Below are 27,307 nucleotides of genomic sequence, written 5' to 3' on the forward strand. Positions count from 1 at the left end.
AGAGCTATCAATGAGACCTCCTCCTTTTCCCAGCTGGATTCACACAATGCTTTATCATGTAGTTTGTATCAGACAGGGAGATGATTTGAAGACAGCTTCAACATTGTGGTAGGTCATTTTGAATATCTGCTCCAGCACTTTGGCTTCACAAACGTCAATTCTGTTTTTTCTCTCTGGCGCTGCCTTCAGATAGTTCAGCTTCAATCCCCCAGATAGAACATGTATGGTTGCTCTCTGACTTATACGTGCTCCTACTTGGGAATGTCATCGGGAGACATGGCACCACCTTTCACAGGTATGCAGATATTAGACAGCAGAATATTTCCATATCTCCTAATGACATAAAGCGATTTGACCTCCACCATCTTTGGGATATAATTAGAGGAAGGCCAGCTGAAAGTGGACAGTGAAGACCCAGACAGTGGTGGAACAGCCTCAACCCACTTCAGTAAAGCTCAGTAAATATTGTTTTTCAACCAGCAGTTTCTTGTGGATTTCATCCTGGTAGTTGGTCCTCTCATAGACTCTTGAAGCTGAGGATGCCTTTAATAGGCTCCAACTCGTGGCTGTTTTCCATTTGTCCCAAATCTGCTTCAGTCCTAAATGTCCGTTGGACAACTGGAAGTCCACCAACCACTCTCACCCCCTGTCGCTCCTCCCTTGTTCAGTCATCAGGAAAGTTATTCTACACAATATCAAAGTTTCTTTGTCGCCTTTGTTATCATTAGCACAAAAGCCAAACTGTGAGGATAAATCTGGCAAGCCATCCTAAAAAATATCGATATTTCAACAAAGTGAAGAAGACAAATCCAACGTACCGTAGACGATCAGATAATAATCTGTAGAAACGTCTGTTCCTTTCTTTAATTCAACGGTAAAGATCCCAGAATCATTTTTCTGCAGCCCGGTGAGACTAAAATATCCTGTGTTCTGGTTCCAGTGAAGTCTCTCCTTATAGTTAGCATCCAGTATCTGCAGTATATTTTCATATATCACAGCTAAATAGTTTTTTTCACGTAACAGATATCCTCTTTCCACCACAGCACTGGGCAGAGTGACATTTCCTCCTACAGAGGCTGTCAGGGTCTTCATTGGATCAGCAGCAGATGAGATGATCACTGTGAAATAAAAACACATGCATCCATCAGAAGGACAATATGGCTGCAAGTTAATAAGAGAAAAATCAGACGGGCAGAAGAGCTGGTCAAATTTATGACACATCCAGTCAATAATTTCATTGGTGCACTTAGTCAGCAGGTATAAGAGACTGTGGTCATTCACTGGCACTGACACTGACACTGACACTGACACTGACACTGGCACTGGCACTGACACGTGAGCTGAGTGTCTTCTACATAGTTATAATACCAGATGTTCTAATGTTCCATGATCTGAGCCAGAGGGAAAATGTATATGTTAAATACAGAGGCCCAAGGATAGAGCCTTGAGGAACCCAACAAGTGCTTTTCATATGCTCACACTCATAATTACCTATTGTCTATTGGATGGAGAATAGTCTCCATTTTGCAAGTAAGATTATAAAATGTGATTTTTGAATATTGCAGAGAGCGTGAGATTAAATAAGTCTTACTTCTTCCGACCCTTATTCAGGCATGTTAGATATATGACTATGTATGAATGTATGAGTTTACTCGAATATAGATAATATATTTGGTGTATTTGTTTATTTTCCTAGAATATGAATTTATATTATCATCAAGTGGTTTATAGATGGAAATGGATATGTGTGTGTGTGTGTGTGTGTGTGTGTGTGTGTGTGTGTGTGTGTGTGTGTGTGTGTGTGTGTGTGTGTGTGTGTGTGTGTGTGTGTGTGTGTGTGTGTGTGTGTGTGAGTGTGTGTGTGTGTGTGTGTGTGTGTGTGTGTGTGTGTGTGTGTGTGTGTGTGTGTGTGTGTGTGTGTGGAATTAGGTGCATCTGTGTGCGTATGTGCTTGCACACAAGTTTTTCTCATGCCTGAAATGAATTAATTGATTAAAAAAAAAAAAGACTGAATGCAGTGCCAGAAATTCCCAAGTATTTTTCAAGCCTGCTAATCAGTGTTATTTTCAGCTGTGTCAAAAGAAGAACTGAGATCCAGTAACACTAAAACTGAGACTCTAGATGTGTCACTGCTCACAAAAATGCAATTCAGCATTTTAATAAAGAGCAGTTTCAGCGCAGTGGTTTGACCTAAATCCAGATTTACTCTTTGTTTTTGTTTAAAGAGATAATTGCTGTCTTTAGAGCTTTTGCACAACCTGTCTGACAAGACCTGTTGACTATCTGTGGTACATCTGGAGATGTACAATTAAAAACATCTTTAAGAAAGGTTCTGGGTAAAGTGTCAAGGCTGGACGTTGTGGGCTTAAGGTGCTGAACAATGTCAGCTATTGAAAAAGGTGAAAATGTGCCTGATTAGACTAAATATTTATGTTTGGAGACTCAGGTGTTACAGTCATGCTGGGATCCCAAATCATTACAAGCTGCAGCAGATAGCCTTTCGGGAGGGACTGATGCTGAGAGATGATTCAGTCCGTCCACAACACTCAATAAAGTGTGTGCATTATCACTGCGTTTGGTGATAATCTCATTGACAACCACTGACTGGCCCTTTTTAGTTGTAAGTTAGATATTCAAAGTGTTTATATGTAGGTGAATGAGGAGATTTAAATTTCAACACCTGCCTTCCTCCTCCAGGCGACTTTGTCCCTGACTGGAGCCAGAGCAGCAAAGATGTTTCTAACTTTAGAACAGAAGTTTTCTTGAAAGGAGCTGAAGGCAGAGCTGGTGTGTGAGTGAGCGTCGGGGTAAAGAACGTACATTTATGAATAAACGTGAATTTAATAAAATACGATTTCTGAACAAGAAATATATAATTACATTTTAAAACACACATCTATTTACTGGAAAAATAACTATAAAGATAAAGATTACAACTGCATGCCTGTTATCAAGACGGCCACAAATAATTCAGATCAAATCAAATCAACCTTTATTGCAAAAGAAACACACACACACATATATAAATATATATATATAGACAACAAGAATGAAATTAAAGATTAAAACCTATATAAACACGGTCATTAGTGCCTTCACAGATGTGTACCTGTCTGACACTACTTTCCTTTGGTCTGATAAAAACCTTTCTAATGTCCTTGTTTGACAGCTCCAGCCTGTTCCTAAATTTAAATACAACATTTCAGATAGTAGCATTAAGAGTTGACACGTTATTTATCACAAACTACTGACTGGCAAGGTAAAAGCAGTGCATCATGGTATGCAACCTGAAGCTTGTGAAATTTGGCTCTACTTCAGTAAGTAACTAATTATTTTGCAGTAACTAATGAAGTAACTAGTAATTTTCCAGGAATCCAATTTAAAAATGAGTTTAGAGTGCTGACATGTGTACCTGTGATGAAGGTGAGGATGATGAGGTGAAGCTTCATCGTCGAGTCTCTGAAGGTGTCAGACGTGTGAAGCTGTGAGGAAACCAGCTGGTTTCTCCTCTGAGGACCAGGACAGTGCAACAGCTGCTTCTGTGACTGAAGGAAAGCAGCCACGGTCTGAGAGCTGTGAGCTCCTCCTCCTCCTCCTCCACTGCACCACCTGCTTCATCTACCTGCAGATTCATTTTATTTGGCAGATTGTTAATCTAATGGTAATTGAGATCTTTCTGATTAAATTCAAGTTTTGTCCTGAAGTGTTCTGCTCTCGTCCTTATTTAGACATTGTTTTTCTTTTTTGAAGGTATTGTATTTTTATTTACATTTTATTTACAGTCACTGCCCCATAGACAGGTGGAGCTTCATGAACACTCAGAAGTTTATTAACAGTCAAAGCTTCACATTCAGAGCTATCCCTTCATAAAGACCTGAGCTACCTCTACGTGGCGTCTTTTGAAAAGATTAACGACTCAAACAAACAAAAAAAATACATTTGTGGGGCTTCAAGTTTTCATGGACTGAGCCTGATTTTACTCATAGAGAAATATTAATACACATTTCACACACTTACCTGTGGAAAACTTTACAGATTTACATATCTTTTCATCCCTGAGGTTTCCCGCCTGCTCCTCTAAAGCCACGAGGAGTAAAATCCCCTCAGAAACGAGTGTAAGAAACAAAGATAACTCTGGATGTGTGTGCATGTGGGTCAGTGTTGTTCTGTTAACTTATCACATCAAATGGTCCATTCATGAATGTTCTCCTCAGTCGACTTTGTGGAAGGTCCCACCAAACACTCAACATGATTTACATGTTTTTTTAGGCTAAATCTGATCGTTCCGTCATAGTCTGGATTTAGCTCAAATATAGTCATTGAAATTAGGTATTTATAGGTGCGTCCAATGTAGTCTAAATTGATCCCAAATAGGCCTATAGCCGTTGAAATTGGGGTATTATTGGACCGTCATCGAATTGTCCAATCACGCCACACAGTGGTTAGGGCTCCCGTCTCACAGCGAGAAGGTCATCGATTCAAATCCAGTTGGAGCCTTTCTGTGTGGAGATTGCATGTTCATCACCTTGTGGGATTCTTCTGGGTACTCCGAACTCCTCCCACAGTCCACAATCATGCATGTGAGATAAAGTGGTGACCCTGAATTGCCCCTAGGTGTGAGTGCGTTTGGTTGTCTGTGTGTCCTGTGATGGACTGGCGACCGATAAAAGACGTTGTTTCACTTTTCAAACAAACTTTGACACAGTTTAGATGGGAGGCAAAGGCGTCTTTTCAACAGCTTTTAAATGATTTTAGTGGGATTTAGTAATGAAAATCGCACGTTTACTGATTAGTTAAGGATTACACAGCTGAAACTCACTTTGCTGATTATTTGACAGGTTTTGCCTTTTACTGAATTCTTCATATCATTGGCAGGTAAATCTGGTTCTTTCAAAAGTGGCGGTCATATTCCCGGGACAACTAAACAATCTCACTTTGCTCCTTATTACTAAAGAAGTTGTCTTTGTGTTCGTGTTACTTAAAGTACAAACTGGTTAAAACGTCATCATATTGCGGTGACACGGAGAGGACTCCACAAAACTTCTCCCAAATCTCAGCTTCACAGTGACAAACTGAAAACACTGATCCAATCAGCTCTCCTGATTCAATGAATTTCTCTCAATGGTTTGTTGGAGAAATTCTTGTAGAAATGAGGTTCAATCATTAAAATGTCGTCAGAATCACAACAGGATGCATCGTCTATTTTTCAGAAACAATGTGAAAAGGTTTCCCAGCTCCGGATGATTTGGAATCTTTGTGATGGTTTGACTCTGCAGAGCCACCAGAGGACCAGGAGGGGGCGCTATGTGTGTTGGGCTAAACTAAGCATGATGGGAGCAGCTCAGACTCAGTGTGCGAGTTTGAATTAGTATGAATAAGTGAAGAAACACGCTGGATGTGATCAACAGACACCTGACGAGATTTTTTGAATTAAAGTCATTCAACTCCTGGTTCTCCGCACCTCACACGTGACACATTCTGCTGAAAATATGGATAAAGGAGTGAAAGCTGGTTGGGAGTTTTTTAATATGAAGGTTTTCTTAGATGAAATATGCTTTATACATAAAGTTTGATTGAATGGTGACCTGGGGATTGTTGTTAAGAATTTTTCAATAGTAAAATAATAATATATATGTATATGCATGCATACTCACATACACATATACCCGGGGTGTCGCTACGGGTCCCCCCAAAACAGTTCCAGCCACACTCAGTGGACAAACCACACACACACACACACACACACACACACACACACACACACACACACACACACACACACACACACACACACACACACACACACACACACACACACACTCACACACACACACACACACACACACACACACACACTTCCACTCCTCACGAAAGGTGTTGTTGAAGTTGCTTGTTTTCATCATTTGCTCAAACTCTCAAAATCATGTTCCTCTTTTGTTGTTGCCTCTTTGTTAATTCATGTTCCTGCTTCATGTTCCTGTCTAGATAGAGCTGCTCAGGCTGGTTTAATTTAGAAAATCATGTTCCTGTCTAGATAGAGCTGCTCAGGCTGGTTTAATCTAGAAAATCATGTTACTGTCTAGATAGAGCTGCTCAGGCTGGTTTAATCTAATAACAGTTAGAAAGTATTTGGATCAGTGTGATAACTGCAAATAATATGTGTAGCACAACAAGGGTATTGTATGAGGAGACTACAGGTCTCTTCCTGTTGCAAGAGCAAAAACTGTTCTGGCTCCAGACGGCTCTCAATCACATAATATTGTTTGCCTAAGCTGCCGAACAAGACAAGGGCAAAAAAAAAAAAAAAAAAAAAAAAAATGATAATGTTTCTTGCATTATAGGCCCTTTGCGTTCTGCTAGTTATGTTTTATTTCTGTTTCTCTGTTTCAGAACCACACACTGACGTGCAAGTGATTATACATATTCAACCGTACAGTTGTGAACCCAATAAATCATCATCCAATAAGGAAATCTCGCGTGATTCTGACGGATCACCCGCTGTGAGCTCTACTTAATGATCCACCCCAGTTCTAATTCAAGGAAGCCAGTCATCTTCTGCACAGACGTCACCCTGGAGAGTGATCATTTTTTCTATGATAAAACACTGACATCTGTTACACAATGTACATATATTTTACTGAACTTATTCTGTCTTGTTGATTGAGTTTTGGTTCGATGTCCTCTAACATCAGAAATAAAATCCCAGTGAACACAGAAACCTTTATTTGTTTAAAGTTATCTTGTTCATACAAACACTCCCTCTGCTTTAATGGAAGTTGAATATTTGAATTGAAGCCAGTAATTAAATACTCAACAGATCAATGTCCAAACTGAAACGGGAAGCTTCTTAAACTGTAACCCTCCTCATTACCAACGGTCACAAAATATGAATGCTGCCAAAGGTTGTTTCAAAGTGCATGCAGCAGACATGGAAGAGGTGAGCAGACTGTCACCAATGACTCTCCTGAGGAACACATTGAATTTAATTCAATTACTGTATCAATTTAATAGAAAAGTTGAGACTGGGCCAGCCTTCTTAACTGAAACTGGAGCTGGTTCCACATGAGAAGAGCCTGATAGCAGAAAGCTTGGCCTCCAATTCTACTGTCACACGTTTCATGGCAACCAGAGGTTGAGGTTCTCCCAGACGGTCTTCCTTCTACATGTTCACCACTCTCTGGAATCCACTGAATGAAGGATGAATGAAGGTGAAGTAAACAATTAATACAATAATAAAATAAAATAAAAACTCAAAGTGCTCAAAATCGAATAAATAATTCCGAAATACTAAAAAGTATATATTATAAAAAATATTGGAAATATAATCTGATGTGAAAAAAAAAAAAGCTGAGAAAGAAGAAAAACCAACATTTATTTTACAATCTGCTGCAAACAGCAGGTTTGAACTCTTCAGCCTGATAAAGTTTGAAGAAGCAAAGCGAGGGGCTGCAGGCTGCATGAGAACAATGTTCTGAGGTGAGCTCTGATAGAAACCTGCTGGTTTGGGGGGAAGCTGTGGGCTGAAGATGCTTCTGTCGACTCAATTCTATCAGCACTGTGGTGAAGCGTGAAGCCAGAGAAACTGAGCTCCTCCAAAAGGTACAGGAAGAGTCGTTTTGTCGCCAGCAAGAATATAACTGTTGTGAAGGTTTTCAGTTGTCCTCTGCAGCACCTGAATACAGTTTACTCCTTTTATCTCGTGACTGGGAGAAATCCCCCCAAAAGCTTTCGTTTCCAACCCACGTGTGTGTGTGTGTGTGTGTGTGTGTGTGTGTGTGTGTGTGTGTGTGTGTGTGTGTGTGTGTGTGTGTGTGTGTGTGTGCGTGCGTGCGTGCGTGCGTGCGTGCGTGTGTCCTGCTCACTTCCCGATCCCGCATTAGACCCCACCCTTCATGTTTTGTACATGTCCGTTGTGGACTCACACGCTGTTGATTCTTTAACTTGATAATGGAGCTTCCAGGATCGATCTTCTTCTTCTATTTAGGTGAGTTTTTTGTTTGCTCATCACATCGCAAACACTTGATCAGCTTCATGTCTTTGAAAAAGTGGAAATTTCTGACTAAATCAAACGGAGAAAACAGTTTTCCGAGAAAAGAAGCTTCAGAAATGAAATAGATACTAAGAAAAGCATGATGTTTCATTTGCATTCGTTTTGTTTGATGCTCATTGATCTTATTTATGCTCTTATATATTCCTATATGTAACGGCCCCTCGGATGTCACGCGAAGACGCACCGAGCAGAGCTTCACTATCGTTCTCTCAGTCAGTTGTGTTGATGTGAACAAGAAGGATGAATTCTTTAATAAGTCTTTGTGTGATTTAATTTTATAAGTACATTCATATATTTTTCTTGCAAAAAAAGAGTATATATTTGTTTGTATTGATTAATTAATTTCAATAAGGGAAAATCCAGCGTCGTAGTACAGACCTCTGGAGTGGCTCTCAATTCATCTCTTTACTATGAAAAACAAGTTCAGGCAGGTTGTGTTTAAAGGACAAAGAAAAAAACAGAATAAAAGTGATCTTCTGGTCACTGAAGGTTTCCGAGGCTCTGTATAGCTGTATATCCCAACTTAAAGGAGACATATCATGCTTTTAAATCCTTCCTTTTTACATATAAATCATACAGTTGTGGTCTATACAACGCGAAACTGCAATGCTTGGGTCTGAATTCCTCATTATTAGAGCTCCACAGGCCCCTTTTCAACCCCTTTTCTGATGTGCTTCTGAGAGCAACTCGTTTTGGGGCGGTCTCTTCAAATGCAAATGAGACACTTCATACCCCGCCTCCTCTCCAGGTTGCAGAGGTGATACTCGGTTCAACGTCACCCTGTTCGGCCATCTTTGTAGTTTGATAGAACAGATACAATTATCTAGCGGCGCAGAAACTTTATATTCACACATTATTTACAAAATGTCAACAAGGGAAGATTTGTCCATCCAGCCATACATGTTGGAGCCAGAGTCGGACCCGGCGGAGCGAGATGAAAATGACGATGATGCACCTACAGAACAACGTCTTCATATGGATGTAACGCAATGGTGTGTTACTATATTTACACTAACTTCTCCATCCATGCCCACTACTACAATACTGCGTGTATTACAACGACTATTTAACACAGAAGTTACATTATAATCTAAAACGAGCACACAGCGCTAACATATGAAGACGGTGCAACTGCTAATGCTAACAAAACAATGACAGGGACGTCTTATCATCACACTTTTTAGCGTTATATACAGCTTACCGAAGTGCTCTGTTCGTCGTCTCCATAGATAGAAGGAACTGACCGCTCAATCAGACCAAGTCTTTCGGCAAATCCTTCTTTATACTGGCGGAGGTTGCTGAAGCAGTCGTCCTTAAAGTGATTCGCGCACACAAAAATGACCTTACCCACAGATGTGGGTACATTTCTGTGAAAAATAAAACTCAACCAGGCACTTCGAAAAGGTTCTGATGCTGGGAGACGGTGTAACGAAGCTTGTGGGTTACTACATCCAACAACCGAACATTTCGACTTATCCTCTCGTAACTTCGGCACCCTTAGGTTGGACTACAAAATCGCAGCGAGAAACAAAAATGGCGGATTGCTCGAAATGTCGATGTCCTAATTTGGCAGTTCCGCTGAGAATACTGTGACGTCATTGTTCAAAAAACGTAATAGAGAATAGAAAAATCGAAACCGATCGCAAAATATGACCAAAACAGAATATAAAGATATCAACGGAGCACCTGAAGAGACTACTTTGAACTTTTCTGTACTTCTAAACACTCTAAATATACAACAAAATGCATTTAAGGGCTAAAAAAGTGGATTTAGCATGATATGTCCCCTTTAAGAATTTTTTTTTTTCAATAGTAAAATAATAATATATATGTATATGCATGCATACTCACATACACATATACCCAGGGTGTCGCTACGGGTCCCCCCACAACAGTTCCAGCCACACTCAGTGGACAAACCACACACACACACACACACACACACACACACACACACACACACACACACACACACACACACACACACACACACACACACACTTCCACTCCTCACGAAAGGTGTTGCTGAAGTTGCTTGTTTTCATCATTTGCTCAAACTCTCAAAATCATGTTCCTCTTTTGTTGTTGCCTCTTTGTTAATTCATGTTCCTGCTTCATGTTCCTGTCTAGATAGAGCTGCTCAGGCTGGTTTAATTTAGAAAATCATGTTACTGTCTAGATAGAGCTGCTCAGGCTGGTTTAATCTAATAACAGTTAGAAAGTATTTGGATCAGTGTGATAACTGCAAATAATATGTGTAGCACAACAAGGGTATTGTATGAGGAGACTACAGGTCTCTTCCTGTTGCAAGAGCAAAAACAGTTCTGGCTCCAGACGGCTCTCAATCACATAATATTGTTTGCCTAAGCTGCCGAACAAGACAAGGGCAAAAAAAAAAGAAAGAAAAAAAAAAAAAAAAGATTATGTTTCTTGCATTATAGGCCCTTTGCGTTCTGCTAGTTATGTTTTATTTCTGTTTCTCTGTTTCAGAACCACACACTGACGTGCAAGTGATTATACATATTCAACCGTACAGTTGTGAACCCAATAAATCATCATCCAATAAGGAAATCTCGCGTGATTCTGACGGATCACCCGCTGTGAGCTCTACTTAATGATCCACCCCAGTTCTAATTCAAGGAAGCCAGTCATCTTCTGCACAGACGTCACCCTGGAGAGTGATCATTTTTTCTATGATAAAACACTGACATCTGTTACACAATGTACATATATTTTACTGAACTTATTCTGTCTTGTTGATTGAGTTTTGGTTCGATGTCCTCTAACATCAGAAATAAAATCCCAGTGAACACAGAAACCTTTATTTGTTTAAAGTTATCTTGTTCATACAAACACTCCCTCTGCTTTAATGGAAGTTGAATATTTGAATTGAAGCCAGTAATTAAATACTCAACAGATCAATGTCCAAACTGAAATGGGAAGCTTCTTAAACTGTAACCCTCCTCATTACCAACGGTCACAAAATGTGAATGCTGCCAAAGGTTGTTTCAAAGTGCATGCAGCAGACATGGAAGAGGTGAGCAGACTGTCACCAATGACTCTCCTGAGGAACACATTGAATTTAATTCAATTACTGTATCAATTTAATAGAAAAGTTGAGACTGGGCCAGCCTTCTTAACTGAAACTGGAGCTGGTTCCACATGAGAAGAGCCTGATAGCAGAAAGCTTGGCCTCCAATTCTACTGTCACACGTTTCATGGCAACCAGAGGTTGAGGTTCTCCCAGACGGTCTTCCTTCTACATGTTCACCACTCTCTGGAATCCACTGAATGAAGGATGAATGAAGGTGAAGTAAACAATTAATACAATAATAAAATAAAATAAAAACTCAAAGTGCTCAAAATCGAATAAATAATTCCGAAATACTAAAAAATATATATTATAAAAAATATTGGAAATATAATCTGACGTGAAAAAAAAAAAAGCTGAGAAAGAAGAAAAACCAACATTTATTTTACAATCTGCTGCAAACAGCAGGTTTGAACTCTTCAGCCTGATAAAGTTTGAAGAAGCAAAGCGAGGGGCTGCAGGCTGCATGAGAACAATGTTCTGAGGTGAGCTCTGATAGAAACCTGCTGGTTTGGGGGGAAGCTGTGGGTTGAAGATGCTTCTGACGACTCATTTCTATCAGCACTGCGGTGAAGCGTGAAGCCAGAGAAACTGAGCTCCTCCAAATGGTACAGGAAGAGTCGTTTTGTATCTGATGCTGGTAAAAACCATGATGTGGTTTACACAGCGTCGGCCGCCAGCAAGAATATAACTTGTGAAGGTTTTCAGTTGTCCTCTGCAGACACTGCAGCGGCTGAATACAGTTTACTCCTTTTATCTCGTGACTGGGAGAAATCCCCCAAAGCTTTTGTTTCCAACCCACGCCTGTGTGCGTGCGTGCGTGTGTATCCTGCTCACTTCCCGATCCCGCATTAGACCCCACCCTTCATGTTTTGTACATGTCCGTTGTGGACTCAGCATGCTGTTGATTCTTTAACTTGATAATGGAGCTTCCAGGATCGATCTTCTTCTTCTATTTAGGTGAGTTTTTTGTTTGCTCATCACATCGCAAACACTTGATCAGCTTCATGTCTTTGAAAAAGTGGAAATTTCTGACTAAATCAAACGGAGAAAACTGTTTTCCGAGAATAGAAGCTTCGGAAATGAAATAGATACTAAGAAAAGCATAATGTTTCATGAACATTCGTTCTGTTTGATGCTCATTGGTCTTATTTATGCTCTTATATATTCCTATATGTAACGGCCCCTCGGATGTCACGCGAATACGCACCGAGCAGAGCTTCACTATCGTTCTCTCAGTCAGTTGTGTTGATGTGAACATGAAGGATGAATTCTTTAATAAGTCTTTGTGTGATTTAAGTTTATAAGTACATTCATATATTTTTTTTGCAACAAAAGAGTATATATTTGTTTGTATTTATTAATTAATTTCCATATTATTCTTTACAGATTGTTGTCAGGACCAGTTTATGAACAGATTTTCACTCAAATGTAAAAACAAACAAAAAAAATACATCTTTGTGATTTATCAAATTAAAAAATCCTACACCATTTTTTTTTTGTCATATTTGTGCAGTAAAAAAAATCTGATTTGAAGAACTCACCATACGTAACCCGAGAAAGGCTCTCGAAATAGCTTTCCCTCCAAAAAATGGTATTTACTTTACATTTAGATACTTCTGGAGCTGCTGAGATGATGCTGTCATCAGAGAATCAGACTGGTTGTCTAGATGCACCACATCGCATGCAGACCACTGCAGACTGGAATCAGTAATCAATAATAAAAAAACAAACATGCTGCAGTGGGAATGATGATGCACAGCTGGTTGCCATCAGGAAGATGGAGCACAGAGGAACAACATCACAGAGGACACAGACCTCAGGTCTGTACTACCACGCTGGATTTTCTTTTAAAAACACAAGTTACTGGGGTGATTTATCCCAGTGAGAAGTGAGCGAGTGTTGTAGTATGGAAAACCCAGGGTTAATCCTTGTAGTTATCTCGATACGGGAAAATCCAGCGTCGTAGTGCAGTATCTGTTTACTATAAACAACCTGCCTGAACTTTGTTTTTCAAAGACACAAAGGTCAAAGAATAAAAGTGATCTTCTGGTCACTGAAGGTTTCCGAGGCTCTGTATAGCTGTATATCCCAACTTAAGGTTGAGGCAGCAGAATGATCATCTACAGCAGGAGCTCTCAAAGTTTTGATACCTGAGGGCCAATTTAAGAACCCAACATTGGACTGAGGGCCGCCAAAGAAAACAATGGGAAAAACAGCCCAAAACAAAATCCCATTTGTAATAATCTTAATGACCAGGTTGCATCTCTATAATTTACATTTATTGATCTGCATTCAATAATGTGTGTTGGGGTTTATGGTTGATTATTAGCATATAATTACTGTAAGTTATAGATTACTAAAAGTAATAAATCACTGGAAGTAATTTATGAAAAATTTAAATTATTAATGGAAGTAAACGGTCATTTACTCATTAACAACTCCTAAAGTAATTGAATAATTACTTTAAAAACCAAAAAAATGAAAAATTATCGAAAATAATTTTTAATAAAAAAAAGTATTAATTTGCATAAATTTCTTATTTATGTATTAATAATAATCGGGGCACCACCAGATAAACTGGAAATAGCTAATACCAAAATATCAGTCTCGTTTGTAAAAAGTTTATTTAAGTTAGTTAATATTTCTGCATAAAATATAACAATCTTAAATAGATTGGAAGGTGTGAGATCCGAGCACAGACTGTTACAAACCAGTGAATTGTCAACAATAAATACACAATAATCACCAAGAAGCGTACAATTCAGCTAACAGGCGTTTATTAATAAAAATTTATTAATTCATAAATAATTCTGGAATCATCTCATAAATCAACACATTCAAATAGCAAACGACATCTAACACGGAGATCTAATCTATTAAACAGCAAACACTATGTACAAATAGTGTGTGTGTGTGTGCGTGTGCGTGTGCGTGTGCGTGTGCGTGTGCGTGACGAGGGGGTGTGATGACCTCGAACGTCCACCAGGTGGAGGCAGACGTCGGCGGGTCAGTGCGGTGACTGTGACGACCACTAGGGGCGTGCGGCGGCGCGCAGAGGGAGAGCGCAATAACCTGATGTGTCCACCCGGTGGATGTCGAGAGGGATTGCGATGACCCACGCGACCACTAGGGGCGTTTGACTCGCTCTTTCTGGGGACGCGGCGGTTGCTTAGCGGCCAGATAAACAAGACGTCCGTCGAGCGCGCGTGCGCGAGAGCGGTCTCGGAGCGAGTTAGTCTACCGAGGGCGTAACGAACGGGCGGTTCCGTTGGCCGGGTTCTGAGCACCCAAGTGGAGGTCGGGACCTGCAGTTAGGGCTCTTGTGATCAGGGCAGATCTGCTCTGCAGCAGCTGACATGTAGGTGTTACATGCAGCAGTGTGTGTGAGCTTATCTTGATCAGATAAGCGGGAAGCAGGGCTGCGAGGAGATCCGGGTTAGTGAAGGAGGGGGAGAGGTGAGAGAGGATGAAGACAAGAGAAAGACAGAGAATTCTGTGAGGCTCGGTTCTGAACCCTGGTTCCTCCACACAGAGCTCCCAGTGGGCCTGGAGCTCACTCGGACCTCTGGTTCTGAGGTGGAAAACCAGAGTCCTGGACTTGGTTGGTGCGCGTGAACGCGCCTACACAAACATATGAGATACTGCGGCCTTCTGAGCGGCACATGGAAACATATTGCATTTTCAACAGAACATCATTCTAACTATTCTCTGCCCAGACAAAAGCTCTCACCCTCAGGTTCTGGACAGCACCGTCCGTGGTGCTGTTGGTTCTGGGAGGCGGTGGTAACTGGTTGTTACCGGGTCTTAATTTCAGCGTCCTGAAATTCCTGGCCTGGTTCCAGCTGCAGGAGTGCAACTGAGAGGATGATCTTGGGAGGAGACGACACTGGCTCTGGTCTCCAGAATCTCCCAAAAACAGGAAAAATAGCGGAAAACAGAAGATGTAGTCCAAACTGGGTCCTGCTCGTCCAGCGGGCTGGCGTTGGTTCTGTCTCTTTGTTTCTGCTTGGTGCTCTCTTTACCATCCTGAGGCGAGCAGAGACATGTGTCTCCGCCGATGGTCAGTTGAGAATAGCAGTTAGTGTTGGGAGAAAGTGACTCTCCCCAACTTGGGTTTGGACCCCTGTGGTGTGTTCGGGTCGGATTCAAGCGTCCTCATTGGCCACTTCCGGGGTCTGGCTCGCTCCCCTGCTGTTTTATGGCCTATCCATTGTGGCTGGTGTTTTCCTTTCGGGGGAGCAAGCCTTTGGAGGAGTTCATGGAGCTCTGGCCCCAACAATGTGCAAGAAATACATTTTAATTAATAAATGAAGCAAAACTTGAGAAAACCTTGAGAAACATTTTACTGCACAAATTCCAAAATGGGGTTTTCTGCCCTCTACAGTCAAACTTGGGATGCCAGGACACACTTTTAAAAGAGATTATTAATCTCAATGTGGTTCTTCTGACTAAATAAAGGCTAATGAAAATGAATAACATTCCATTTCAGAATATGTAAAAAAAAAGATTTAGACCAGCCAGTCAGTCTCAGGGCCTGTCCACACGTTCTATCATCCACACGGCGCTGCGCTTTAGAAGCCCAAAAAAGTAGGTTTTTTGAACATGGGTTGCCGCTTGGGGAAATTCTAAAACGCCTGATCGGCTTTGTGGTGTGGAGGGGCGAGACGCACATCTGTTTTCCACAGATGTGCGTCGTCTATGAGCAGGAATCAACTTCTATGTTTTCCGTGTCTTCTTCTGCATTTTTGGTGTATTTGGTGAGTCACAGCGCACCTAAAGGCCACACCAGCAATTACCGCTTATCCCTAAACCAAACCTATAGATGTCGTCAAAGACCATGAAATAGAGATTGATCCTTTCTAAGCAATGTACACTTGGATTAAACTAGCAACTGTAATTCATGGCAGGCCACCATTGACTCGTGGGCCGCACTTTGTCAGCCTCTGGTCTACAGAGGCGCTCCCCTCTGGAAGTAACACAAAGTAGTTCACCACCACCAGTGTTGCCACAGTTACCTTGAAAATGTAATCCTATTACTGATTACTAGTTACCCCTTTGAAAAGTAACTTCGCTTCTTTACTGATTACTTGTTTTTGAAAGTAACTAACTTAGATTACAAGTTACTTTTTAGTTACTTTCAGCAGCTGCTGACAACACCCCGCCATCGTCTCAACATGAAAATGAAAAAACCCGCTGATCCCTGCCTGGTCTCCTGCACCATGTTTATACATATTTTAATCTTTGACCTTCATTCTTTGTTGTATTTATATCTGACTCACAGTTTCATTTTCAAATTTTTACTTTTGCTGGTATTTATTTACCTCGTGATGTAGTTGTTGACTGTTGTTGCATTATCTATCTTTTCATTTATTTGCACTGCCTGCTCTAAGCTACAGTTTAATTGCCCCAGGGGACAAATTAAGTCTTTCATTAATTGATTGATTGATTGGTTGATTGAAAAAGGGGAGTGGCTTCCTGCCAATATATCTTTTTACTCAGGAAAATTACAAAAGTAGTGTAACATCTCTGCAGTTGTGTTCTTGTTGCAATGACAAGGTTTATTGTTTGTGTTGGTTCCAATGAGTCGTGTCACTTGAACGCACCGTTAGAGCGAGCTGGCCTGTGATTGGCTGAGAGTGGAGAAGGGAGCGGGTCAGGTGAGCCTGCAGAGCGTGTGTGTGTGTGTGTGTGTGTGTGTGTGTGTGTGTGTGTGTGTGTGTGTGTGTGTGTGTGTGTGTGTCCGTTTGGAGGAGGATAAAGGAGAGGCCTGGTTGTGTTTATTAATAAAACGGCTTTACAGATAAGAAACTCGTCCTGCTGGATGCTACTATAGTAACACACAGTGACTTGGAGGAGTAACTTTAATCTGATTGTTGGTTTAGAAATGGTAACGCGTTAGATTACTCGTTACTGAAAAAGGTGGTCATATGAGTATTTGGCATCACTGTTCACCACACAACGATACTATTTATTTACCGGTTGTTTTGTGGTCATAATTAGCAATTTAGCACAAAGGTTGACAGTGACAGTGAGTTTTTGCTTCAGGAGCTACAAGCAGCTTCTTCCAAAGTATTATTCATATTATCCGAGCTTTGCAAAGCGTTGTGGCTGGCACTGCATTTAGAAATTTTTCTCTGTCAGTGTGTGCTGTTCACTCTTCAATTTAACATCTGGATGACATGTGGGATTTCTGAGCATGCCCCATAATCTAGTAGAATGAACCAATCACAGCCATCATGGTCTGCGTACTTCCCCCTGTGTTCTGTGCTGTTGGAAGTGTGCATGGCGTCGACACTGAGGCTGTGCGGAAGTAGTTTGTGGCGACACATGACCATTGATGTTGTTCTAACCATAGACATATACACGAGACGCCTCACCGACTGGCAGGAACATACGTCAGTGCGTCCGCCATCTTGTGAGTGGCATTTGTCAGGACTTCAGCAACGATACAGCATCACTGTTCTGCTTTTGGTTGTACAAACAGACAAAATAAGGACAATCGACTGGGTGGGATTACCTTCCACAGGTAGGAAAAACATATTTTTTGTTGTAGTCATTGTGTTTAGCTCATATAAAATTAACTTGGGACATAGATGAGCTGGAGCCGTGGTGCTCTCTATTCCCTGTCTTAAGCTCGCCCTCAAACAACAACAACAATATCAACGTCTATTCGGTTCATCTAACGGAGGCTATTTTAGTTGCTGTGTGTAGAATATTACATTTCAAAAGAAATCAGTTGCTCAGAACCAGTCGGTGTACTGTTACAAATAAATTCTTTAAAATTCCTACAATGTGAATTCCTGGATTTTTTTTTCACATTCTGTCTCTCACAGTTGAAGTGTACCTATGATGAAAATTACAGACCTCTGTCATCATTTTAAGTGGGAGATCTTGCACAATCGGTGGCTGACTAAATACTTTTTTGCCCCACTGTAAGTCCCAATGGGTCACGTTTTGCAGGCGTATTCTGCTGGATTTGTTTTTTGTATGGGCGTGTGTGTAGGTGGAGCGAGTGGCGTAGGATGCTCACCTGAAACCGATGAGTGAGGCCAATATTTAGGAACTGGTGTTCCATATTAACAGGTGACCATTTTAACTGGTGACCGAGCTCCTTTAGCGTCAGTTGTTACTGCTAGCAACAGCATGTTTATTGAACGAGCCAGTGTGTACATGAATAGTGTCGCCAGGCCAGGCCAATAATAATGGAATGTGACCGTCTGTTTTCACACACTTCTTGTTAAGATGTGACCTGGGCTATAACGCCCCCTCCCCTCCCCTTCGTGACGTCTCAAGACCCGATGTTGGTCTCAGCATAATCAGTAACTCTGAAATGAGCGGCTGAATGACACACACGGTCTCACATGTTCATCAAACAAGGATATACTCTCACAGAAGGTAATATACTTTGAAACTTTATTGTGAATGCGCTTAACAGGCGTTCGCCAGGACAGCTATGAGCCTCCGTCGACTTTTCAACATCTGCTGTTGCCAGCAGTAACAACTGACGCTAAAGGAGCTCGGTCACCAGTTAAAATGGTCACCTGTTAATATGGAACACCTGTTCGGGTTTCCAGGCTCTCATCGCCAGATCGTCACGTTAACCCCCGCGTCCCGGAGTGCTCCGCTCTGTCCTGCTCAGGAGATCGCTTCCCAGTGACATCAACCTCCACCTCCACGCCACTCTCCGACGATTACCCGTGCGCTGGAAAGATCACCTGAATAAACTCTTTTTTCTAACTTACCTTCCTCGTCCTGTCGGCGCCTGAATCCTCCACACACCACACCCGACACAATGTCCGATTTGCAAACTTCTTCCATTTCCTCTCAATACTTTCTATAAGTATGCTACATTAAAGAAATAAATTATAAATGAAAGCAATGATTCTTCACAGTCATGTAAATGTATATTTGCGTGGTTTTCTTCAGAAAACACATCACTGTCACATAGACTTGTTTGACGTATCGGAGCGGACACAGGCTGAGCGGCGTCTAGTGTATGTCTGGTTGTAACAACCTGCAGCTGAAGGACCAGGACATGGAAATATTTGAAGAGAAATAAAATCCTGCTGATTCGTCTGTGGAAAAACAGAAGAAGAGCTTAACAAACTGACTGCGTATCATTTAAACAGTCCACATGATTTTTTTATACAGTTCATTTATATACTAAGTTTTAATTTACAGATATTCTTAAAAACACAATCAATTACATGAAACAGCAAGATAATCCTGAGGACAAATTATATAGATATTCGATACCAGGTAGTTTCCTGATTTTTGTGAGACGTGAAAAAAATATCTGAAAACAATAAAACATGGTCACTCAGCCAAGAAAGGGTTAAATCACTTGTTAAGGTCATCCAAAGCTTGCTCATTTACATTTGTCTGCCCTTGCCTTTGACTTATGTTTAAAAAAAAGTATTTCATCCCTCTGTGTGTGTGTGTGTGTGTGTGTGTGTGTGTGTGTGTGTGTGTGTGTGTGTGTGTGTGTGTGTGTGTGTGTGTGTGTGTGTGTGTGTGTGTGTGTGTGTGTGTGTGTGTGTGTGTGGTGTAGTTTACATCCATTTATTATCTTTTAGTTTTGTGTTTCGTGATCTAAAACAAATATTTAAAGTTTCCATGTTTGATTTTCGTGCATTTGAAAGTAATAGTGAAGCACTTTAAATAATTTTGTGTTTGAATGTTTCTGTGGTTAATAAACTTATTTTGATAATCTTCATCACATGTCAGACCACCAGTTTGAGCCTTAAAGAAAGTGGTGATGGTTTATCCTGTCAACTTATCAGATGATCAGATTTCTTCTTCTACTCTTGATGTAGTGTCCAGCCAGGAGCAGGAAAAGGCCACCATGGATCAACATAGTGTTCTCCTGGTTTCTACAAGAACTGAATATTTCATGTTTGTCCCATTTGACTGAAAGTGTTTCCAAAAGAAAACAAATAACTTTTATCAAATGTCTGTGACACGATTACAGAGTACATGAAGTGATATCTGAAGTTTTGCTAAAAGAAAGAGGTTTACAAGCTGCCTGCTGTGAAGGATTCAGTTTCTTAAGGTGTCATCACACAGAGCAGACAGACAGAAATAAATTGTGTTTATAAGTTCACCTCTTCTGATGGAGGATTTTCTTCTCACAGACATTAAAGTTCTTTGCTCCACTTTGACCTGCAGAAGTTTACGAGGCTGATGAAGCTTTTCTGATTCAGTTCTTGTTAAATTGCAGCTTATTGTCCTTCTGATGGATGCATGTGTTTTTATTTCACAGTGATCATCTCATCTGCTGCTGAGCCACTGGAGACCCTGACGGCCTCTGTCGGAGGAAACATCACTCTGCCTGAGTCTATTCAGGAGAAAGGATTTCTGTCATATGAAAGACGGGCTATTGCTCTGGTGCACGAGAAGAAACTGGTGGAGATATATGGAGAACATTACAAGAAGAGACTTCACTGGAACCAGAACACAGGATATTTTACTCTCACTGGGCTGCAGAAGAATGATTCTGGGATGTATACAGTTGACTCGAAGGAAGGAAGAATTGTTTTTATAGATTATAAACTGACGGTGTACGGTACGTTGGATTTTTTCTTCATAACTTTGAATTGTGTGTTTAGTGTTGGGAAATGTCTCTATTATTGTAGTCAGTGGTGAACCTGGTTGGTTTTACACCCTGGGCGAACCCATTAAAACTAATGCGCTAATGAAATTGCAAGAGAGTGATGCAAACCTTTTTCCTCAATAAATTATATGACGACTATGCCTTCCACTTTTAATGCTTTTTTAGGAAAATACACAAAACGTGCAAAAAAACCCCTTTTATTTCTAACGAATACAATCCTACTTATGTATCCTTTTTATGTTATTGACTCCAAATAATACATTCACATTTGGTAATGATTTTAAAATTCGACCTTAATACTGTTTTACTTTAAGGAATGACTGACAAGATTATTGGCAACAAAATTGGCTCAAATAGTTTATAACATTGGCAAGTTGTTGCTTAATTGGTCATTATTGACTTTAAAATGGACAGGATTATTTAGTTATTGGTTTTTACACAACCAAATAAATTTGCTTAGAGCCATGAACAATAATAAACCTTTAAAATAAAGATAAGACAACTTATAAAAAGTCAACTTTCACTGTTTAAGAGACACATTTATCACTTCAGAGTGTGAAAGAAGAGAAAGGAGCAATATTAAAACCAGAGGATTGAACTTAAAGAAGGTCCAAAGGTGACATGCTGCTGGTGTAGGGCATTTTACAATTTTTAAAACTAAATATCTTCCAGATTAATTTAATTGATGTTTCTAAAGAAATAGAGGTTAAGGTGCTTGTTCAGGGAATGACAGTGGCAGCAGCAGAGATCCAACCGAAGCCTGTAAGTTATTCTGTTTACAAGCCCAGAGCTCTGACTGCTACGCCGTCATATTTGATATCAGAGTGCATAAAGATTGAGAACTCGTGCTCAGACACGTCTGGAGGAATTCACCCCAACAGACAAAAAACAGTTGACTCTTGTTTGTCCTGCTTTTCCTGCCAACACCATCACCTGCATATGTGGAGACACTTTTCTTCAATCCAGACATTTAGTGGACCGACACTGTGAAGGAGGACAGAGAAAAGGAGCTGCCAGGTTCACACCCTGCTGTTCTGTGTGTTTGTTGTATTAGAAGAACTCTTGTTTTGAAAATAGATGCCGAAAGACTGGAAATGAAGTGCGCTTTCAAATGTTTGTTGAACAGATGGCGCCAACTAGTGGCTTCATAAAAACAAGACAGTGATTCGTGAAGCTTAATTTGGTCATCACTAGGTGGGATCACTTGCCGTGCTTTGTTGGTGAGGTGGGGGCGCTCTCTTTTTCTTCAGGATGCATGGCAGGAACCACACCACTCAGTGATGTAGCAGGTGTGGATGCTCTTCATGGGCCTCTGGAGAAGGTCCTCATGATGTGGTCCATTGCTGCAGGTCAGCTCAGCCTGCAGAGGAAGCCCTCTTGTCCAGTGATGCAGTGTTGTAGGTCCAGCAGAGGTCCTCTCTGATGTGCAGAGAAACCTGGTGCTGTTCACTCCCTCCACAGCAGAACCATTGATAGTTGGTGTAACATGCTGGGTGTGTCTGTAGTACACATGCAGGCTGCTCCTGTCGTCCGTCTGATCATAGTTCCTGATGAGAAACACTTGTGTCATCCACAGACTTAAAGTGTTGGGCTCTGTGTGACGGTGTGCAGTCCTCGGCCAGCAGACATCCTTGGGGAACCTCCAGTATTTAGCATGATTGTGTTGAATGTGTTAATACTGACCTGCATTGCCTGTGGTCTCTGGTCAGGAAGTCTAACAGCTCGTCACACAGTGGGGTGATCAGTCCCTGCAGGTCCAGTTTGTGAATAAACTATTAGGGAATGATGACGCTGGATGCTCAGCTGAAGTTAAATAGCATTCAAACACAGATGTTTTTGTTTACAGATGTGTGAGAGCTGTGTGGAGTGCAGTGGAGAGAACCAGTTCATCCAGTACCTCATTCATGATGCTGTTGTTGAGATTTGGAGGGTTAGGATTGGATATAAACAGTAAAGACCATTGCAGCTGTAAGTTCCCATGTTAGACAAAATGATCAGCACTTAACTATATGCTCAACAGACGATGAGCAGTGTTTGTAGACCACTGTCATTGAGCCAAGTCTCTGTGAGTACACCACCACTATAGTCTCTTGCAAGCTCAGCCTCGTTTCCCCTGTGCAGTATGTGCCGGTACGTTATGGTACGGTGCGATACGGATTTTCATGTGTTTCCACTAACAAAAGTTGTGGATAATACCAACAGTACCATACCCACCCGTTATCAGTTTTCGTCACCCCTTCGTTGAGGTACAAGGCACTAGAGAATGGGTCCTATAAGGAGGAGCTACAGCGATCGTCGCTCTCAACAAGCAACAGTATTTAAATAGCTCATCAACCATATAAAGCCTCCGGTTGTTATTTACATACTCCTCTTTGTGGAGTATGTTGTTTTGATTGTTTTGTTTACTGGGTTTATTGAAAATGTCGGTACTTCACAGCACAATGGTGTGTTGACGAGGTGCAGACTCTCCTCTCCTGTAGATTCAGCGGGATCTGGATGATGCTATACATAGAACGTTTTACAAGCTGTGTCACAAAGAATGGAGGCTGACGACTTTACTCTGATGCCTGAGCAACAAATGTGTTCCGTGCTGGTCCCGCAATGTTTACAGTCACGTGGTGACGTTACGTACCTGCATCATTAAGTGGCCGTTCACAACTCCGCTTCCATTTATAAACATGCTGTCTGCGGTGGGACTGCGCAGCAGAGCTGGTTCTGGGTACCCATTGCTGTACCATACTGAACCGTACCGGCACATACTGCACAGTAGAAACTAAGCTTTATGGGTTGTTCTTGGAAGGCGTCTGAAGTGCAACTTGTCCAGAGAGCACATGTTGAGCAGTATGTGTCAAAGGTGAAGGATAGACTCAAATAGCTGAACAGAGCAGGTTGCAGAAGCACTCCTGTTATTGGAAAAAAGGGAACACAAGGAATGCAGGAACTCAGGGAGCATAGCAACACGGAGAATCACAGTTAAACTGGCTTCACGACATAAAACTCATCCCAATATATAGTGCTGTCACCAGGTGAAGACAATCACACACTCGGGCACAGACACTGATGGGAAGTAAAGTGTAAAAGTAACTTGTTACTGTAATCCGACTAATTTTTTTCAAGTAATGAGTAAAGTAAGGGATTACTTTTGCAAAAACTGAAATTAGATTACGTTACTTTTCAGCAAGTAGGCCGCGTTACTGCGTTACTAATCCATGATTTTTGTGATACTGTCTCGTAACAATGACTTGTCAGTCGCACATCAATGTAAACAACTGGAGAGAACAGGACTGAGCAGCGTTATGCCAACATTACTTTGAGTTCGACTTGGTAAAAGGTCAAGTCAAGTCAACTTTATTTATATAGCACTTTAAACAGCTGTGGCTGAAGCCAAAGTGCTTCACTTAAGAGACAAAATAAAAAAAAATAAAAAATTACAATGGAAGAGTAAAAACATTGAAATACAGTAAAACAAACAATAAGATTGGCAACAATAAAACCAGGCACAGAGTCTCAAACTTGGTTAAAAGCCAAGGAATAAAAATGGGTCTTAAGATTAGTTTTAAAAGTGGACAGTGAGGGGGATATTCTGACGGGCAGTGGTAGCTCATTCCACAACAGAGGGGCCGCAACAGAAAAGGCTCTATCCCCTCTGAGCTTTCGTTTGGACCTCGGTACCTCCAGAAGCAGCTGATCAGCTGACCGGAGGCACCGAGCAGGAGGGCAGGGGTGGAGCAGCTCCGAGAGGTAGGGTGGGGCGAGACCATTCAAACATTTAAGAACAAATAAAAGAATCTTAAAACAAATTCTAAAATGCGCAGGCAGCCAGTGGAGAGAAGCCAGACTGTATCCTGACCGTGATGTGATTCTCTGTGTCGTTGCTCTGCAGACTCTGTACCGACTCCTCAAGTGAGCGTATTGAACAGAAGCTCTGAGAGCTGCTCTCTGAGCTGCTCTGTGGACTCAGCTCAGGAGGACGTCACGCTCCTGTGGTCCAAAGACCTGAAGATCCAGAAGAAGAGCCTCCCTTCTGCCTCTCTGTCTCTGACTTTATTCTACCAGCAGGACCTGAACTCTTCTCTTCAATGTGTGGCTGAAAACCCTGTGGAGAATAAAACAGTGTCAGTTGATGTGAGGACGTCCTGTCAACAGAACCGTAGAGTCAACACCAGCAGCTCCACAGTGTCCAGACATCGTGAGTGACCTCTGACCCTGACCTGGAACAATAACTCATATTTCAAAGACTGTTTGGTGAAGTGTGGTATTTATGTGGGATTTTAACAGATGTGATCATCATCATCATCATCCCCATCGTGTGTGGTGTCGTCTTGTTACTCTCTGTTTATACCATCTGGAGGTTTTGTCTCCAGAAGAAGTCGACAGTGGGACAGACAGAAGGCAGGTTCCTCTTCTATTTTTACTTCATCACAAAGCAAACTGACAGATCTTTATTAACTCTAAACATTCCATATTATACACAATTTGCTTTGTAATGGTTTTCTAACAGTAACGTGTGTCCCCATAGCCTGTGTACGAGGCTCCAGAAGTGAAGAAAGTCATTTCCCTCACTTGCTTACTACTCCTTTAAGCAAATGTGTACACGTACAGGCGAATAAAAGATTTTCCCTTTGTGACATCAACTGGGGAATTAAACCACTCCCACTGGTATTGATACTCACTTTGACCCTCTCACGGGTAGATAAAGACTTACAAAGATTACTGATAAACTGATTATATTCAGTATAATATTCATACTGTAACAGTTAGCCTTACAGTTAGCAGGAGCTACTGTTAGCTACTTCGTAGTAATTGTAACAACACATACGACCAAACTGAATAACATATTCAGACTTACACTATTTTTAACACGCCATTCTGAAAAGTGACTGAACGTCTTGAGGAGCCTCTCCTGCTGGCTCAGATTCTGGTTCAAACTGGTATGGTCGTACAACAGCATTTCTATGAGTCGTAGCAATACCTCCACTGTAAATATTACTTTGTGATACCGTGAGTGAAAACCACATCCTCTTCTAGAGAGGGGTGTGGCGTAGTCATGGACAGACAATGTACAATGAGCTGAACATTGTACAGACAGAGAAATGGCCTGTTCTCAGTAGAGCTCATTAGAGGGACTTTTAGACTGGCTGGAATTCAGGACCAAGGCTGGATTTGGAGAAATACACTTTGAATTTGTTGTTGGACCTCTGACATCGATGTGAAATAGTTGAAAATCTATTGAATATGGGAGCTTTGAATGTTTGTCATTTTTGAAGTACTGGTTTGACTATACTCAAGGATGTTTGTTCATTCGAAACTCATTTATTTAAGGTTGCGGCTGTTTGCTCTGTTTGCAGCTTCATCAACTAAAGTTCAACTCAGTCTGATAATTGGATCCTCTGACGTGCCCCCGGCATGTCTTTTGTTTTCATTGGAGTCATTTTCAGTCATAACAAAAACCAAAATGTTCATATTTCATATTTGCTTTCCAGAGTCGCAAATATGAAACTTGTCACGTGGTAAAAGTGTCAGCTGAGAGTAACGATCTGCACAGACACTTCCAGAAAAAGTTTTCTGATGAGCAAACATGTGGCTAACACTGTGTGATGTTCAGGAAGACCTCATCGCATTTATATCCACCACATCCAGTCTGTACGTGTCACTTCTCTACACGAGTTTCTGCTTAAAATTATTGATATAAGAGGTGGTTGAGGTGGTTTACGAATAGAGGAAATGCTCAGAACGTGCAGCTGCAGCAAGAAACTACATCACGTTTTCAGTATCCTCATTTGAGGATGAACACATGAATCAGACAGGAAAGTGAAACAAGTTTGTGGAAGTTTTAATCCCATAGAATTTACTTTTTTTTTTTTTTTTTTTCTGTCCTTTTTGATATTGAACTCCCTAATTATTCTGTGTGCAGCCATGGTTAAAGGAATTTCCTTATGAGTTTAATAAAACATTTCTATTCTATTCTATTCTATTCTATTCTATACGATTCAGTTCGATTCGATTCTATTCTAAATGGTCAGAAAAATGCTGGAATAGAAGGATGAAACACTAAAACCAGGTAGAAAATCAGCTGAAAATATCATCAAATGGTACAATCTCAAATTATAATTTAAACTTCATAAATGAAACATTTTTGTACGCTTTTCAAAACTACTGTATGAAACTATGGAAGCTGTGTCCGTTTCATTTTGAAGGTTGAACAAATTTGATTTGGTGGAAAATCCCCCACAAAGAGTCTGTTTTGGTCATAAAGGTTGCAGAGCCCTGACCTGGACTCATGAGCTGCTTTCAAATCTCTGCTCATTCAGCGGCTCCACCTCCTCCAGACTTTAACTCCAATTTTTTGTAATGACAAACTTCACTTTATTTACAGACCGTAGACAAACACAGATCTCCCATCTTTTACTGTTTCCTTCTGTCTCTGCAGATGTAGTTTACACTGACGTCAACATCATATGTCAGAACAGGAGCTCCAAGGTGATTACTTCCTCTAACTGCTTCAGATGAATGTATACCTGTTGGGATTATTCTGTAAATATGTAACTAA

At 41.0% G+C, this 27,307-nt stretch overlaps 1 protein-coding gene across 3 annotated transcripts; it reads left to right on the forward strand.

Moving 5' to 3' along the window:
• The first annotated feature begins 7,885 nt into the window (after window positions 1–7,885).
• Window positions 7,886–26,719, forward strand: LOC308109306 (CD48 antigen-like). 3 transcript variants are annotated; one of them, XM_080462787.1, is made up of 4 exons: window positions 11,820–12,101; window positions 20,407–20,709; window positions 24,641–24,946; window positions 25,036–26,134. In XM_080462787.1, the coding sequence occupies exons 1-4, from the start codon at window positions 12,065–12,067 to the stop codon at window positions 25,242–25,244; spliced, it is 855 nt and encodes a 284-aa protein (XP_080318913.1). In that variant the 5' UTR covers window positions 11,820–12,064; the 3' UTR covers window positions 25,245–26,134. The 3 variants fall into 3 exon arrangements, 2 of the variants coding, with proteins under 2 accessions (XP_080318914.1, XP_080318913.1); XM_080462788.1 differs by lacking the exon at window positions 11,820–12,101 and adding an exon at window positions 7,900–7,984 and having other exon boundaries at window positions 24,641–26,719; XR_013935330.1 differs by lacking the exons at window positions 11,820–12,101; window positions 20,407–20,709; window positions 24,641–24,946; window positions 25,036–26,134 and adding exons at window positions 7,886–7,984; window positions 10,541–11,439.
• The last annotated feature ends 588 nt before the right edge of the window (window positions 26,720–27,307 follow it).

Source organism: Lipophrys pholis, assembly GCF_963383615.2.
Source record: "Lipophrys pholis genome assembly, chromosome: 5".
Lineage (NCBI taxonomy): Eukaryota > Metazoa > Chordata > Actinopteri > Blenniiformes > Blenniidae > Lipophrys > Lipophrys pholis.